Here is a 15,384-nt window from a genome sequence, read left to right as displayed (position 1 = left end):
TTCTTGTCGCACCTACAAGGACAAAGGGGGAGGCACCGTGACTAGAGGTAAACTACCCGATACCAAATCGAAGAAAGTTAGTGAAATAAATGGAGCAACTGCCAACAGGTACTCCACACGCATGTCTATGCAGAATTCATCTAAAAACGTATCAAAAAGGAAAAAAACATATTCGGTGCTTGTCTCTTTATTGTGAAAGGATGGGATTATACCAAATGCCTTTCACACCCAGCTTGACCGAATAATTCACTTGGCGGTGGTGCACCGCTGGATTGCCGACATGGGCCGCTTCGTCGGTCTCAAAGTTTCATTTAACCCTTCTGAAGCCTAAGACTTTCCACAGACGTACGCATGCATGCGCCAGTGAAAGTGACAGAACTCTAAGAAAGAAACAGTTAAAGGGAAAACATAGGACAACTAATCAAAAGCATATGCGCTCCCGCGACCATGGAATAAGAGGGTATTTAACGACAAAAAGGCACATGTACGTGAACCACATTATATAAGCGTTTCATATTTCCTCAAGGGGTAAGGGAAGGCGGAAAATATGCGGAAGCGTAGTTAGAAAGAGTTGAAAATGTGTTAGATATTATTGACACCAAGGAGACGGGGAAGGAAAGACGGCACGGGAGCAGAGGACAAGCACACACACACACACATGTGCACGTGAGAGCGTGCGTGGGGGTGAGCGCGGTTGCAGTGGGTTCACCCCTAACATTTTTTGTGACTCGATGAAACGCCTCCCCCCTCATCAGTCCTTGGTCCTCAATCCCATCCTTCCACCCACCCCTCTCCTCCTCCAGTTTGTTCTTATTCTCACCCTCAAAAATTTGATTGTGAGTGATCTTGTCGTGATTGCTTCAAGGAACTTAAGAGATATTAACGAAGGAGAGGATGAAGAGGCGTCGACCCAGTGTCACCCACATCCACATCCCCTCCAGCTCCTTTAGCACAATAGCACACACATGAACACAAACAAGGAAAAGGTACCTCCCCTTCCCGTCGACCTCCTCTGACTTTCTCTCTGTTTAAATAATAGTTTCACACAGCATCTCTCTTCTCTCCTCCCGCGGTCCGCTTCCGCAATCAACACTTGATTCTCTTTTCCTTTTCGTCGCCTATCCCCCCAGCTTATTAACGACATTTAAAAATGCAGGTTTACCGTTTGCTCGTTATTATACTCGTGCATCCCAGTCTCGCCCACCATTCCTTCCCTTTACTTTACGCTCCTCTCTCTTCTTCTTTTCTCTTCCTTGATTTTGTATCTTTTCTTTTTGTTTTGTTATAATTATTTTTTTTTGGTTTAAGTTTCAGCCTCCGTTGTACTTTGCTTTCCTTTTTTCAGTCTGCATCCCCTTTACAGTGAAGACGCATCACTACAGGAGCCGTTCAATCTCCAATTTAACCGCCTGTATCTTAGCCGAAATGGGGCTGTTCTCCATCTGGAGGATCGCTAGAGCCACCGCATTCCGTGACACTTGCGCCGCGCGCCCTAATGCCGTCTTTGAGGGAACAAACACGTACGGCACATTTTTGTCTTCGCATAGAAGCGGGAGGTGAAGAAGGATCTCGATAGGGTTCGTATCGCCCGCAAGCACGATCAGGTCCGCAATACCACGGTTGAGCGCCTTCGTGGCCTCATTGGCTCCCTTCTTAATCATCTTTGCATTACTGGCTTCCTGTACTATGTCCAGGATGGTCTGCGTGAGGCGATCGCCAGCAAGAGGGAAAGCCTTTTCGCTGATTTCAGCCGTCATCGCGATAAACGTTAGATATGCACCTTGCAAGCAATAATGTTTGATAGAAATGTGAGATTCGCACGGACGCGTACACACACAGACACATAAGTTTATGCGGGTACGTGAAAGTATTATTGGCGAATACAAAAAGGAAGAAGAAGAAGAAAATAGACAGTGCGGCAACAGTGACAAAATGAGTCTATTGTTTAATAGGGTAAGAGTTAAATATCTTTCCGCACATCACCTATTAAAGGAGTGCTGCAGGTGAGCTTAGAATCAAGCAATTGAAAACATAGATAAAACATTACATATCATCAGTACAAAAAGGAAAAAGAGGTGTGGCTTTCTGGAGAGAATGCCAGTTGCCGATCCAAAAGCACGCACACAGACACACATACACACGCACGTAGACACGCGAAGAAACACACACAGACACAGACACGGAAAAGGAAGTAAAACAGCAGCGCCTATAAAGGCCAAGGAATGAGCAAATAAAAATTTGTGACACTGCGTCCCCATTCCCAAGTTGCTTTCTTATCTCCTTCACCCTCTCCGACCCTAACCCGCGGAAACAAACCCTAATAGTATTGCCCACCCCCATCCCCCTTTTTTCCTCTTCCCCTTTTCTCCTATCCTCTATCTCCTTCCCCTTCTCATCACTTTTTCTTTTATCGTTTATCCCGTTTTATCACATGGCTCACTGCCCCTTCCCTCCACCACAACATATATACAAACATACGGAAATATTTATATCTGGGTATATCTACATAATTAAATCTCAAAAAAAAACACAGAAAAGGCACAGTACATCACGTGTCCAGAAAAAGATATATACATAAACAAGCAGATATATATGCACAAAGCTAAGCATGCGCATCGACGCGCAAACAAGGAGCGAACTCGATGGTGCTCATAAGGCATACAAAAGTGCATGACAGAGTAAATACCCTTTGATACGGAACCAAGCAAATCACCACAAGGCAAGGTGCACAGTGTAAGGAGACATTTTTGTCATGATGATGATGATTAAAATGATAAAGATAATGAAAAAAAAAAGCAAAATAAACCAATAAAAAAACAGAATTATGAGATGGAGGGACAAAGCAGATAGAAGGGACATGTACGAAGACAGAGAGGGAAGAGAGGTAAAAAAGTCAATATGCTAAGGAAAAAAAATCAAAACAACAAAACGAAAGATTATAGACAGGCATAAAGAAGAACATCACCAAACTTACTTACAAATTGAAACAATAACTAGCTATTTGGCAAAACGGGGACACAAACACACCGTAAAATTAACGACAGAGTGCAAATACATGGGTATGTCAACGCAAGTAGATTTGGCACCCTCTTTCAACGTCATATCACCACTGCCAAAAAGGTTTTACGGTGTTGCACTCTGCAACATTAGATAAGGTAAGTGGCCTATCTTCGTCAACCAGGCTCACGATTATTAACCTTCCGCCTAAGACGAAGCCCCTGTACTCCTTGCTTCCAGAACTCGCTCCCACTGTGCGCGGTTCGACTTTGTACGGTCGACTGTCCATTGCATCCCTTGCAGGCAGGCATCAACTATCTTCTGGAAAAATGGGGCTGCGACAAAGTCAATGAATCCAATTTGACCTTTTGCAAGCTCCATATTCTTAGATCGGTCAAACATGGGCAATACTTCCACACCCCTCTCCTTTTCCATGTCTCCTTGACGGTAGAACTCCTCCGTCACAGCCATTGCCCACTGACGGGAAATGTCGAACGGTTTCGTTACGTTAGAGATATCTCCAGCTTTCATAAGCACATCCATTGTCATTTGCCGATGATCGGAATCATCAACGTTGTAAGATGTTTTCATAAGCTCTAGGTACTTCTCAAGAAATTCACTATGTCTCGCCATATCTGTCGCAAGTACACAATCAATCATCGATCGGAACGCAAGAGTACGCTCTGCACCCTCCAGACCACCAAACACATCAGATTCCGGATCAGAGAGGATCTCAACAGCAAGGTTGCAGTGATGCACCTCAAGAACAGACTTGTTACCACTTGCGCTGGAAAGAATACCAAGTGGAGATTCTGTTTTCAGGTAGAAACTGTTGTTCAGCCCCATATGATCAAGATCATGCACCAGTGCGGTGATAAGCAGCACAAAGCACTCAAGCTCGGTTAACTTCTCATACACATTTCCCCTGTACAAGAATGTGTAAATGGTTTGGCATACATCCACAACATGGTAAAAGTTGTGATAAGGGACATTACGGTATTTCTTACGGCATTGCAGAATGAAGTTAAGAAGCACCTCGTCAGAGCAACCAAACTTTTGTGGAAGGCCGCTTCCAAGCAGTAGTCTGTATGCAATAGCAGCAGCAACATCCAACGGTTTATCTGTACTTTCACGTGCCTGGAACAAGTCGAAGTCAATATCCGTAACGTCCACGTTGGGGAACTCAATACGTAGCACAGCCTCCCTTTCTCTATTTGTGATGGCAGTGACTCGTTTAACTCCACGTGAGGGAACGTTCTTATTAAACAATGTTGCTCGGTGTTCATTTAATTCCATCACCTCACGACCCGCCTTCACAGCGAACTCAAGCAGGTGAGAGTTGTTGATGGATATACCTGCAAATAAGGAAAACACACGGAAGGTGTCACGATCATCCTCGGTAAACACAGTCACTTCTCCAGATGAATCAAGCTTGTTCACGAGCTGCACGACAGCAAGGATCTCACCATTTAGTATGATGGGCTCGCACAATATGGCCTGCGTGCGGTATCCAAGTTGTTTGTCAACCTCACGGTTGAAACGCGGATCCTGGTACGCGTCCTGAATATTCTCACCAACTCCAGATGCCGCCACAGTGCCCGCAATACCTTGGCCACACGGAAAACGAATCTCCTTACCAGCAACGCTATCTGCCATACGACTGCAAAGTTCGTTCCGTTCCTTGTCCACCAAAAACAAAGTAGAGCGATCCGCGTTCAGTAGTTTCTTTGCTCCGTGCAGTGCGTGGCGAACAATACCATCCACATCGCGGATATCCGTGTTCGAGAGAACAGTAACAACATCGAGAATCACGTCACTCTTTTTCTTCTCCTTTAAGAGTCGGTCGTTGATACGACAGTTACGTAGTGAGGCGCCAGCAAACATAGAGAAGGTTTGGAACAGCTCCTCATCACGCCTTCCGAACACACGAGGTAGGCGCAATCCACTCTCAGTTGTCAGATCCAATTTATTAATCAGTTGGGCAACAGCCACAATCGTTCCTTCGTACATCACAGGCATGCAGAGTATCGTCTTTGTACGGTACCCAGTAGCCTTGTCAACCTCACGGTTAAAGCGGTCATCGGCGTAGGCATCAACAATATTAACAGTCTCACCAGTTTGCGCCACATATCCGGCAATACCTGCACCCCTAGGGATTGTAACAACGTTACCATCCTCAAAATGCGCTTCAAGAACGTCACCCCTGACAAGGAAGAGACTGCAACGCGCACTTTCCGTGAGACTCTTGACAGTGTTCATGATAGAAGATGCGAGTACTGTTTCTTCAAGATTGTCACGGGCCAGCTGCGTTGCCATCCGGAGCATAGCCTCCGCCTTTTCTTTGTTCCAGTTTAGTTTCTCTGCCTGAATGATGTTTTTGAGGGATGTGGAAATAACACGGAGTGATGACTCAAGCATCGTAGAGGCGTGGTAATCTGCCCTTCCACAAGGACTCAGTACGCAACCCAACGGCATCCCCTCGGAGATGATGGGTATATATAGTGTCCCCGCTACGTTAAGCCGCTCACCCGAAACTATGGCCTTTCCTATTGGTGACGATTCATCGAGTGCAGCGGCCACCCCGTGAATAGGGTCGTATAACAGGTTATTAACGGGGTCGACATAAAAGACATGAGTGTTCTTTGCGCGAAGGACAAGGGACAAATGCTCGTTCATAACGTGAAGGACCTCAACAATTGGTCTCTGCAGGTTTATCGTTCCTTCAACGAACTTCACTATAGTATCCGTGGGGGAATCATAAGGGGCGACCATGTTTGTAACGGGAGGCTGGATCATGGGCCCGCTAGCGTGGGTGGGCAAACCAGGGGATCCATCCACGAGGATATCTTGATACTTCTCGAATAACTCCTTTAATGCCCTTACCTCAGCTTCGTCGAGCTTCATGTTGCTCCGCTTATAGCGGGTAAGAATGGACCCGCATAGCGTAACCGCCTCAAGCAGATGACGACCACCGTTGTGTGTCATCTGTCTCTGTCTTTCCCAGCTATCTGGATCTGCAAAGGGGGAAGCAGTCCCTCTCTCTCTCTCCCTGTGCGCACTTATATCTGTATTTGTGCTAGCACTTGATCTCTGTGCCCAACAGACGTAGTTTACCTAACCGACGGCAGAAAACAAGCCTCACGACATGCGAAATGCATAACAATTAACAAAGAGAAATAGGGCGAAAGGAGAAAAGTTAGTGGGTGAATGCTTAGAAGAGGGTGGAATAATGGGTGTAAAAACTCAGTTGCCTTCTCGTACCTAACGGCGCAGGTGCTCCACACGTGTACATGGGCAGTAGTGACTGCCATCCGCAAACTGATGGTTGTAACGGAAGGCATCCGCCAAGTATCAAATTAATAAATAACAATCAAACAAAACTGCTACCAATATGAGGAGACAGTACGTTGTAAATCGTCAAACACCCTTTATTTGCTCCTTTTCATATATCCCCCTTTATTCCTCTCCGCGCACATCCTTGGCTTTATTCTGTCATGTACATTGCCGCCATGCACACAAACACTTCCCACATTTCATTAGGAAGTAAAAACATTTGCGAGGAGTTGCAACGTTGCATGCGTTGCATTTAGTGTTTAATATCCTGTTCTCTTTCCTTTCCCGTAGTCATGATCCCCTCCACTTGTTTTCCCCTCATTGTTAACCTGTTGTTTTCCTCCTCCTACGCGCGAGAGGTAGTGGTTGGTCAATCCCACTTCCCTCAATAAAGGAAGGAATAACAAACTATAACAAAGGAGTGAAATTGCAGTAAAGACCGTGCTGCTCGTGCAAGAAGCGTAGTGGTGCAGACAAAAGGGAAAGGATAACAACAATAAAAATACACGCATTGGATCGCGCCAAATTTGCCGCATATTTGCTCTCTTTTTCCCTTACATTTTTTTTTCCTTTTATCTCCTCTTTACAGGTTTGATTGCTTGCTTACTTTTCTCTCTTCTCTCCACTACTCACATATTCAATATATACATATATAACTCACACCTCGTTGATTCCAGCCTCCTCCCGTTGGTACTTACACCTTTTGCGGTGCCACACGGAAAGAAAGAACAAAAATATAGAACCAGATACGCAGCCTGTAGCCGAGAAGCACCAAAAAAAAAATCGAATACTTCTCTCCCTGTCCCGCCTCTACCAACCTGTAAGTTAGACGACAAAGGGAACCTTACAAGGACGAAACCACGGGATTGCGGTAGTAAAATAAAGGAAGAAACACCCCCTAAAGGGGGATAAAATGTCACACAACCGCAGTGTAAACGTATAAACATATATATATATATATATATACGCACAACGGATGCAATCAGGTAGGATGTCACGATCCTGGTGGAAACATCAAAGGGTCACACACTTCAGACTTTATACAAACATCCATGCATGTGTATGCTGCAGGGCCGTTGACAACAACATGCACAATATTCCCCCACTGGTAAAGAAAGAAAAAAAAAAGACAAAATTACAAAAAAAAAATTTAATGGCAGTTGCGATGGTGAAGTGAGTAATGACGACAACAACTCATCCATGCCTACAATAAAAAAAACAAAAGGGCACAAGAATAAATAACACAAAGATATGCACTCCTTCTTCCATATTATACCTCCATTACCCCCATTTACCTGTTGCGGTTCCCACTGCCGCTGCCACAAACAAATATCCTTCTTCCTCCTCTTCTCTACCGTTCCAACTGCAGTTCTTTTCGAATGAAACTCTGTACCGCCACAACTCCCTCTTACACCTCCCTGCAGCAAAAAAAAAAAAAATACTGCGATAGGAATGAAAAGGAGGGAAGAAAAAATTGGTGCAGCCAACTTCATTTCCCTTCCATGCGACGGGGAAACAGGGGAGAAGAGATAGGAGTCTCGCATGGGTAGGCGTTAAGAGGTCAGCTACCCATGCAGTACAAAGTTCCCAAAAAATTAGAAAAACCAAAGTAAGACCAAAGAAGAAAAAAGAAAAAAAATGCATCCCTCCCAGTATCCAAATAAAATATACATGGGGGAAACACCCCAAATTATATTGATCAAGACACAGAATGAAAAAAGAAAAAAAAGGAGGGGGAAAAAATTCTTTGCACCTCCAAACATGCTCAATCAAAACAACAGAGAAACCACTCAATAAAAGATAAAAAACAAGGGGGTAAAATTGGTAAGATTTGTACATACTTCCGTGAAGGCAACCCACGTACCAAACGTATCATGTATATCTGTAGGCATGGAAAATATTTGATTGTGATAGTGTTCACATCCACTACAGTACTCCCAGAACTCCATTTCACTTTTTAAATACACAGTCAAATCACCATTGACAAGAACGTACATCTACCACCGGTCAACTGACTTCTTCAATTTCACTCAACGAGTACTGCTGTTGTTGCCAGAACTCGTTGATAGTCTTGTTTCCAGAACTCGCTCCCACTGTGCGCGGTTCGATTTGATACGGTCGACTGTCCATTGCATCCCTTGCAGGCAGGCATCAACTATCTTCTGGAAAAATGGGGCTGCGACAAAGTCAATGAATCCAATTTGACCTTTTGCAAGCTCCATATTCTTAGATCGGTCAAACATGGGCAATACTTCCACACCCCTCTCCTTCTCCATGTCTCCTTGACGGTAGAACTCCTCCGTCACAGCCATTGCCCACTGACGGGAAATGTCGAACGGTTTCGTTACGTTAGAGATATCTCCAGCTTTCAAGAGTATCTCCATCGTCATGCGGTGAAACGCCGCCTCGTCTGACGACTGGTCCGCCGCAGATGCAAGAAACGCCTCTAATGCACTTCCATGCTTCGCCATATCTGTCGCAAGTACACAATCAATCATCGATCGGAACGCAAGAGTACGCTCTGCACCCTCCAGACCACCAAACACATCAGATTCCGGATCAGAGAGGATCTCAACAGCAAGGTTGCAGTGATGCACCTCAAGAACAGAGGTGTTACCACTTGCGCTGGAAAGAATACCAAGTGGAGATTCTGTTTTCAGGTAGAAACTGTTGTTCAGCCCCATATGATCAAGATCATGCACCAGTGCGGTGATAAGCAGCACAAAGCACTCAAGCTCGGTTAACTTCTCATACACATTTCCCCTGTACAAGAATGTGTGAATGGTTTGGCATACATCCACAACATGGTAAAAGTTGTGATAAGGGACATTACGGTATTTCTTACGGCATTGCAGAATGAAGTTAAGAAGCACCTCGTCAGAGCAACCAAACTTTTGTGGAAGGCCGCTTCCAAGCAGTAGTCTGTATGCAATAGCAGCAGCAACATCCAACGGTTTATCCGTAGTATCACGCGCTCGGAACAAGTCGAACTCAACATCCGTAACGTCAAACGATGGAAGTTCACAGACCAAGACCGCTTCCCTTTCAACCTTCGTAATGGCAGTGACTCGTTTAACCGCACGTGAGGGAACGTTCTTATTAAACAATGTTGCTCGGTGTTCATTTAATTCCATCACCTCACGACCCGCTTTCACAGCGAACTCAAGCAGGTGAGAGTTGTTGATGGATATACCTGCAAATAAGGAAAACACACGGAAGGTCTCACGATCATCCTCGGTAAACACAGTCACTTCTCCAGACGTATCAAGCTTGTTCACGAGCTGCACGACAGCAAGGATCTCACCATTTAGTATGATGGGCTCGCACAATATGGTCTGCGTGCGGTATCCAAGTTGTTTGTCAACCTCACGGTTGAAACGCGGATCCTGGTACGCGTCCTGAATATTCTCACCAACTCCAGATGCCGCCACAGTGCCCGCAATACCTTGGCCACACGGAAAACGAATCTCCTTACCAGCAACGCTATCTGCCATACGACTGCAAAGTTCGTTCCGTTCCTTGTCCACCAAAAACAAAGTAGAGCGATCCGCGTTCAGTAGTTTCTTTGCTCCGTGCAGTGCGTGGCGAACAATACCATCCACATCGCGGATATCCGTGTTCGAGAGAACAGTAACAACATCGAGAATCACGTCACTCTTTTTCTTCTCCTTTAAGAGTCGGTCATTGATACGACAGTTACGTAGTGAGGCGCCAGCAAACATAGAGAAGGTTTGGAACAGCTCCTCGTCACGTTTTCCGAACACACGAGGTAGGCGCAATCCACTCTCAGTTGTCAGATCCAATTTATTAATCAGCTGGGTTACAGCCACAATCGTTCCTTCGTACATCACAGGCATGCAGAGTATCGTCTTTGTACGGTACCCAGTAGCCTTGTCAACCTCACGGTTAAAGCGGTCATCGGCGTAGGCATCAACAATATTAACAGTCTCACCAGTTTGCGCCACATACCCTACAATGCCTGTTCCCTTGGGTATGGAAACGACGTTACCATCCTCAAAATGCGCTTCAAGCTTGTCGTCTTTCACAAGGAAGAGACTGCAACGTGCACTTTCCGTGAGACTCTTGACAGTGTTCATGATAGAAGATGCAAGTACTGTTTCATCAAGATTGTCACGGGCCAACCTGGTCGCCATTTGCAACATAGCTTCCGCCTTCTCCCTGTTCCAGTTGATTCTCGCTTCCTCAATGAATTTGTGTGCGGTGCATGTCACAGCTCTTATGAGAGATGGGAATGATGGCAACTCCTCAAGATTTCCCGAAAAGCGGGGTACCTCAACACAACCAACCACAATATCTCCGTGGATCAAGGGTATGTAGTGAGCCCCAGCTATATTAAGGTACTGTTTAGTTACAACCGACTTTCCCACGGCTGTTGTTTCATCAATCAATGCTGCCGTGTCGTGAACGGGGTCGGCCAGAACGTCATCATTGGGGTTATGGTAATATGTACGAATCCCCGGGCACCCGGTACACTTAGTCATCAAATCGTTAAGGTACTGCAGGGCGTGTGTAATAGACGCACCGTGCGTCATTGTGTGCTCCATCATAGCTAAATAATCAACGGGGGGTGTTGCATTGCTTGTTGGAGTAAATCCGCTTTGATCGAGAACCTCAACAAGGATATCATAAGGAATACGTTTGATAAGGGCTGCCAGTCCACTTTTTTCGGAGGACGTAAAGCTGCGTTTCCCACGCTGATAGCGAGCGAGGATTGCTTCAGTGATGGCAAACGCCTCACAAAGGTGCTCCGACTCGTGGAAGGGTTCGCAGCGCTTGCTGCCAAAGGGCTTGTTCATGAACATGACGTAGTGTCCAACTGTGCACAATGAGTACTATGCTAAGAGAGTGAGATGTCCTCTAGGCAAAACAAAAGGTTATGCTGCCGATGCTCGGGGAGAAAAGGTAACAAATGCCGAGAGTTTAAAGAATTCAGCAGTTACAAACAAGTGAAAAGGCTATACTGTCATAGAATACATTGAAATGTCGCACCGTCACAATCTGCTTCTACACCTCATAAAGCAGAGCAGTGGGAAAGGAAATTTCAAAAAAAAAATGGTAGCGAATTGGAAGGGAGAGAGAAGGGCGGAATGCACGACCGGCAAGGAGAACCAACTTCCGTCAGTTCGCAAAAAAAAAAAGTACAAATGCCATATGTCGGGACCTTCACACGTGAACATGTATTAATTGTCATCTTCCCTAACAGCCCGAACACCAGCACTCACCCGTACGCGCATGCCCCCAAGTAACATAATGCAACAAGAAAAGGAGGAAAACATAAAAAGTAATCATGAGAGAGGGAAAAAATGAGAGGAAATGGTTTATGTATCTATAATCGTTACTTCATTCTTTCCCTTTTTTCTTGCTTGTAGGGTTTATGTACGTCTCCCTAAGCAGCTGGTTAGCTTCTTTGCTGCGGAAACAGCCCGTCCGCTCCAGAACATCATCGTAGACAGACCTCCCAAACCTTGTTTCAGCCAGCAGCGTAGCGACATGAACATCGTTCAAGTGGGTTTCTATCCCGTACGTTTTGGGTGGCACGGATACCCCATCTGGGTAAAAGTATGAAATGTACGTCCCGTGGTCGGCAGTTCGACCAGCTTTGGCCCTCTCCAAATTGCGCAAGGCCTTGAAATACAGACTCTCACGAAAGCGGTCCGCTTCCATTAACATTTTGTACTGTATGGCTTCTTGTCCCTTCGGAGAATTCTTCGCTGTCACCAGACCACGGAACTGGGCAAATAGCCGTATGATATTAAAGGCGTGGACGTCAAAGCCGGCGCAATTCGACGCACAATACTTCTCGAAAGAGGTGATGTCCTCCTCACCGATGGGTCGGAACTTGTTAAGATGAGTCCCCTTAAGGGATTCAAACTTTTGATTCAGCGCCGCCAAAGACTGCTGGGAAGCGGTGCGATTCACTTTTAAGACACGTGAGACGGCGATAAAGAGTTCCTTCCGCGTGGGTGCCACAGACTGAAGCATATCGGTAAAAGAGTCGAAATACCGCATATGCGGGTAATACCACGATATATGTCTCATTTGTTCCTTTGTTTTGTTTTCTATGTTAGTTGGCGGAGTTACAAACTCCTTGCGCAGCTTCTTTTTTTGATCTGGATTGAGTTGGGCCATTGTATTGCTGACCATGCGTGCGGTAAAGGTCTCGTCCCCTGCGCCTGCGATGTCCTCGCTCCGGTAGATGAGACGCATAAGAAGGTTAAAGTCGTTGAATGCCTTTTCGGTGTTCGGCACTCTCATGGCCCCTATTTCACGCGCGCGTCTATTATAATCATTTCGCTCTTTATTCGAAAGCTGTTTCCAGTGTGACGAAATAACTTTCATATTATCTTGACCCTTCTTCAGGTCCTTCGCCTTCAGCACACCCTTCTCCATCTGGAGTTCCTTGGTGAACAGAGCAAAGCCATTGATGCTGTGGCGAACGTGCGGACTGTCAATGAGAAACTGAGGCCTTCCGCTTTTGGCACAACAGCACCGCCTCATATCTCTATTCCTGAGACTCACAGGGTCTCTGCCGCAAAAATAAAAAAAGGCGAAAACAAAAGGAGAACGGAGAAAAAATCCGAAGCGATCTACAAAAACGAAGAGTGTGATTGTTATCCGTCCATCCACCTTTCCATTGAAGGAATCAGCAAGCATGTAAGTGCGGAGGCACTTGCCCAACTGCACAAACAGCGGCATCCCGGGAGGAACATGCCACCGGAAGGGAAAGTTAATGTCAGATGGAGGAAGAGGAACTTTCAGGGTTGTTTTAATTTCGTTGCATCATGCCGCGTCACGCGTCCTCCTATCATCAATGAACAAAAATGTGAGGAAGGCAACAAAAGGAAGGGAAGCTAAGTCGGTTACCGTCATCGCAGACACGTGCACGCCTCACTCGCCTTGACTTCTACCTTTAGAACTGAGGCAATATACCCACGGGAAGTGTGCAAGGTACCACATGTGACTCCCAAATGAGGACCGTGAAAGAATCAGGTGGCGACTACGGTAAGAATGAACAAGGCCCGGTGATACGATAAAGTGGGGAAGACTCAACCTAAGAGTGTATTCACGCCCCACACTCGTGTCCTCCGATTTCAGCGCAAACACGTTCCAAATAAAGAGCCGAGTGCTTATGACAAGAGATGTGACAGTGCTGCCTCCCGACTCGTGCATCCAACTCGACCGATTGAAAGTATACCGCAACAGCGTCTGAAGTAATAGTGAACCTGCGGTAACGGAAACGGTGTCCCACAACAAGTGCAGAAAAGTGGCGTAACGTACCGGTGCCCCGGTCTGGCGATGCCCATTTTCAACTTTGTAAAAGCACTTGGGCGCATATATCTGACGTGCCGTTTCACCCAAGTGACCGTCAAGGAGCACCACGGAATTCCAGAAGGTAACTGCAGGGCACGGGTTCGTCAACCTCAGAGCATTGTCATAAGCAACAAGACCCGCATAAAATGGCAGGACGTAGCGTGAAAACGCTGTACGCTTATGTCTGCAAATCGGCATCACTAATAAAAAACCCGCAAGAAAAGAAAAGTCTGCAAACCTATAGTTTATCTCACCCAGACAGTGATCTATAAGTCGCCACTCCACGGTCGTAGGTGTATACATCCGATGCGCCACAACATTCAGAAGTGCAAAGAAATCTTTCCGCCGTTGAATCTCCTCCCTAAGCGCAGCGCTGCTCACATCAGCAGCACTAATCAGCATAAAAAGACACAATAAAAAGGTGTCGCAACTATAGAGGCTGTGTCACAAGAAAATGAGTGGAAGGCAGCAAAATGAGAGAAGTTGCAAAAAGACCTCTTGTAACGGGAAACAGTGAAAAAGAAAAGAGGATAAAAGGGAGCAGTCCCATAGTTGCCCTCATGAACACTTCCGTAACGTGATGAAAAACAAAAGATGGAAAGTACAACCTCCCTCAACTGGGTCACCCCACAGAACCACGCACACGAGGCCATCGCCAGCTTAACTGCCTCACGGTAACAGTTGGTTATCAATCAGGGTGATACTACTCCACAAGCTCTACCACCCCCTGCTGGATAAGCGATTCGGCCTCTTCAAATCCCAAAAGAATCTGTTTACCCTTGTAAAGGTTAATCACAGCTCCGGTGATGGAGGAAACGAACACATGATTTACCAGTCCCCTCACCTCCAACTGCTGCGTGGAAGGGGGACGCCACGTGAATGACCTAAGATCTAGTGGAACCGCAAACGACGTCATGTACTCTACCATGACATCATTATAATCCTGCAAGAATGTTCGCTCACACGGAGCTAACATGTTCGAGATTGTGTTGTCCCGGGCCTCCCACCATGACTTCGTGATCTGCGACTGTCTCCACAGCAAGTATGCCACCACGCAGCGCTTATCCCTCAAGCATTTGGCTTTGTAAAACCTCATGGCGCCGGAGTAATAAGGTTGAGAAGGATCAGCAAACGGGTTCCGTGAAATGGACTCCAAGTGACGAAACGCATCAGTCATGTTTTCCACAACAGTGTGTACCTTCCTCTCGTCAAGTGGTACTAAGCCGCTGCCGCTAACTACAAGTGCTCGTAGCTCATTAATAAGTTCTGACGATGGGTCAGCAACGTCCGCCATGGGAGACTGCTTTTTTTTTTCGCCGTTCGGCGTTGAACCAGTAAAAAGGAAAAAAAAAGGGCAACCATAGAAAAAACCGAGCAGAGAGACCGTTGAAATGAGTAAAGTTTCAACGCCCAAACACGGAAGGAAGCCAACAGAGTAGTGGCAATGATCAGTGCCTGATACTTCCGTACGAAACGGTATCGTCACTTTTCTGTTTCACCATTTCAGTAGCGGAACAAAGACAAATATAAAGATATATGGAAATAATAATAATAATAAATGCTTCGAAAATATATTTCTTCCATTCCTTCGCATTCCTGCTTTTCTTTACCCTTTGCACTGGATCGTTTTCGTTTAAACTTTCCTTCGCTCGACCATAAAAAAAAAAAATTTCTCCCACCAACCCCCAAATTTCACAACCCGCTCACGCAGGGCACTCCACG

The 15,384-nt window shown here is 45.9% G+C and overlaps 15 protein-coding genes across 15 annotated transcripts, besides 4 other annotated features; 4 read left to right on the top strand and 11 right to left on the bottom strand.

Annotated features, from left to right (window-relative positions):
• Nucleotides 1–1,150: 1,150 nt before the first annotated feature.
• On the top strand, nucleotides 1,151–1,288 carry Tb09.160.3680 (hypothetical protein, unlikely; the record flags this gene model as incomplete). The annotated part of the gene is made up of 1 exon (XM_024642654.1): nucleotides 1,151–1,288. One exon carries the CDS (start codon nucleotides 1,151–1,153, stop codon nucleotides 1,286–1,288), a length of 138 nt encoding a protein of 45 aa, XP_024498441.1.
• Nucleotides 1,207–1,300: a sequence feature (A-rich).
• A 76-nt stretch (nucleotides 1,301–1,376) lies between these two features.
• On the bottom strand, nucleotides 1,377–1,757 carry Tb09.160.3670 (ribosomal protein S6, putative; the record flags this gene model as incomplete). The annotated part of the gene is made up of 1 exon (XM_798727.1): nucleotides 1,377–1,757. The coding sequence occupies one exon, from the start codon at nucleotides 1,755–1,757 to the stop codon at nucleotides 1,377–1,379; it is 381 nt and encodes a 126-aa protein (XP_803820.1).
• Nucleotides 1,758–1,851: 94 nt separating this feature from the next.
• On the top strand, nucleotides 1,852–2,007 carry Tb09.160.3660 (hypothetical protein, unlikely; the record flags this gene model as incomplete). Its single annotated transcript, XM_798726.1, has 1 exon — nucleotides 1,852–2,007. The coding sequence occupies one exon, from the start codon at nucleotides 1,852–1,854 to the stop codon at nucleotides 2,005–2,007; it is 156 nt and encodes a 51-aa protein (XP_803819.1).
• Nucleotides 2,008–2,043: 36 nt separating this feature from the next.
• On the bottom strand, nucleotides 2,044–2,340 carry Tb09.160.3650 (hypothetical protein, unlikely; the record flags this gene model as incomplete). The annotated part of the gene is made up of 1 exon (XM_798725.1): nucleotides 2,044–2,340. One exon carries the CDS (start codon nucleotides 2,338–2,340, stop codon nucleotides 2,044–2,046), a length of 297 nt encoding a protein of 98 aa, XP_803818.1.
• Nucleotides 2,117–2,181: a microsatellite.
• Nucleotides 2,341–3,055: 715 nt separating the features above from the next.
• On the top strand, nucleotides 3,056–3,154 carry Tb09.160.3640 (hypothetical protein, unlikely; the record flags this gene model as incomplete). Its single annotated transcript, XM_024642653.1, has 1 exon — nucleotides 3,056–3,154. The coding sequence occupies one exon, from the start codon at nucleotides 3,056–3,058 to the stop codon at nucleotides 3,152–3,154; it is 99 nt and encodes a 32-aa protein (XP_024498440.1).
• A 50-nt stretch (nucleotides 3,155–3,204) lies between these two features.
• On the bottom strand, nucleotides 3,205–5,982 carry Tb09.160.3630 (cAMP-specific phosphodiesterase; the record flags this gene model as incomplete). The annotated part of the gene is made up of 1 exon (XM_798722.1): nucleotides 3,205–5,982. One exon carries the CDS (start codon nucleotides 5,980–5,982, stop codon nucleotides 3,205–3,207), a length of 2,778 nt encoding a protein of 925 aa, XP_803815.1.
• Nucleotides 5,983–6,590: 608 nt separating this feature from the next.
• On the bottom strand, nucleotides 6,591–6,866 carry Tb09.160.3620 (hypothetical protein, unlikely; the record flags this gene model as incomplete). Its single annotated transcript, XM_798721.1, has 1 exon — nucleotides 6,591–6,866. The coding sequence occupies one exon, from the start codon at nucleotides 6,864–6,866 to the stop codon at nucleotides 6,591–6,593; it is 276 nt and encodes a 91-aa protein (XP_803814.1).
• A 93-nt stretch (nucleotides 6,867–6,959) lies between these two features.
• Tb09.160.3610 (hypothetical protein, unlikely) lies at nucleotides 6,960–7,277 on the bottom strand (the record flags this gene model as incomplete). The annotated part of the gene is made up of 1 exon (XM_798719.1): nucleotides 6,960–7,277. The coding sequence occupies one exon, from the start codon at nucleotides 7,275–7,277 to the stop codon at nucleotides 6,960–6,962; it is 318 nt and encodes a 105-aa protein (XP_803812.1).
• Nucleotides 7,269–7,296: a microsatellite.
• A 144-nt stretch (nucleotides 7,297–7,440) lies between these two features.
• Nucleotides 7,441–7,479: a sequence feature (T-rich).
• A 132-nt stretch (nucleotides 7,480–7,611) lies between these two features.
• Nucleotides 7,612–8,169, bottom strand: Tb09.160.3600 (hypothetical protein, unlikely; the record flags this gene model as incomplete). The annotated part of the gene is made up of 1 exon (XM_798716.1): nucleotides 7,612–8,169. One exon carries the CDS (start codon nucleotides 8,167–8,169, stop codon nucleotides 7,612–7,614), a length of 558 nt encoding a protein of 185 aa, XP_803809.1.
• A 191-nt stretch (nucleotides 8,170–8,360) lies between these two features.
• Nucleotides 8,361–11,153, bottom strand: Tb09.160.3590 (cAMP-specific phosphodiesterase; the record flags this gene model as incomplete). The annotated part of the gene is made up of 1 exon (XM_798715.1): nucleotides 8,361–11,153. One exon carries the CDS (start codon nucleotides 11,151–11,153, stop codon nucleotides 8,361–8,363), a length of 2,793 nt encoding a protein of 930 aa, XP_803808.1.
• A 378-nt stretch (nucleotides 11,154–11,531) lies between these two features.
• On the bottom strand, nucleotides 11,532–11,627 carry Tb09.160.3580 (hypothetical protein, unlikely; the record flags this gene model as incomplete). The annotated part of the gene is made up of 1 exon (XM_024642652.1): nucleotides 11,532–11,627. One exon carries the CDS (start codon nucleotides 11,625–11,627, stop codon nucleotides 11,532–11,534), a length of 96 nt encoding a protein of 31 aa, XP_024498439.1.
• A 64-nt stretch (nucleotides 11,628–11,691) lies between these two features.
• Tb09.160.3560 (hypothetical protein, conserved) lies at nucleotides 11,692–13,047 on the bottom strand (the record flags this gene model as incomplete). The annotated part of the gene is made up of 1 exon (XM_798713.1): nucleotides 11,692–13,047. The coding sequence occupies one exon, from the start codon at nucleotides 13,045–13,047 to the stop codon at nucleotides 11,692–11,694; it is 1,356 nt and encodes a 451-aa protein (XP_803806.1).
• A 12-nt stretch (nucleotides 13,048–13,059) lies between these two features.
• On the top strand, nucleotides 13,060–13,206 carry Tb09.v1.0200 (hypothetical protein, unlikely; the record flags this gene model as incomplete). The annotated part of the gene is made up of 1 exon (XM_798712.1): nucleotides 13,060–13,206. One exon carries the CDS (start codon nucleotides 13,060–13,062, stop codon nucleotides 13,204–13,206), a length of 147 nt encoding a protein of 48 aa, XP_803805.1.
• Nucleotides 13,207–13,239: 33 nt separating this feature from the next.
• Tb09.160.3550 (hypothetical protein, conserved) lies at nucleotides 13,240–14,064 on the bottom strand (the record flags this gene model as incomplete). Its single annotated transcript, XM_798711.1, has 1 exon — nucleotides 13,240–14,064. One exon carries the CDS (start codon nucleotides 14,062–14,064, stop codon nucleotides 13,240–13,242), a length of 825 nt encoding a protein of 274 aa, XP_803804.1.
• Nucleotides 14,065–14,365: 301 nt separating this feature from the next.
• On the bottom strand, nucleotides 14,366–14,956 carry Tb09.160.3540 (hypothetical protein, conserved; the record flags this gene model as incomplete). The annotated part of the gene is made up of 1 exon (XM_798710.1): nucleotides 14,366–14,956. The coding sequence occupies one exon, from the start codon at nucleotides 14,954–14,956 to the stop codon at nucleotides 14,366–14,368; it is 591 nt and encodes a 196-aa protein (XP_803803.1).
• Between the last annotated feature and the right edge of the window lie 428 nt (nucleotides 14,957–15,384).

Source organism: Trypanosoma brucei, chromosome 9 (genome assembly GCF_000002445.2).
Source record: "Trypanosoma brucei brucei TREU927 chromosome 9, whole genome shotgun sequence".
Lineage (NCBI taxonomy): Eukaryota > Euglenozoa > Kinetoplastea > Trypanosomatida > Trypanosomatidae > Trypanosoma > Trypanosoma brucei.
Note: the sequence above shows the minus strand (reverse complement) of the source record. Positions and strands in the feature narration are given on the sequence as shown.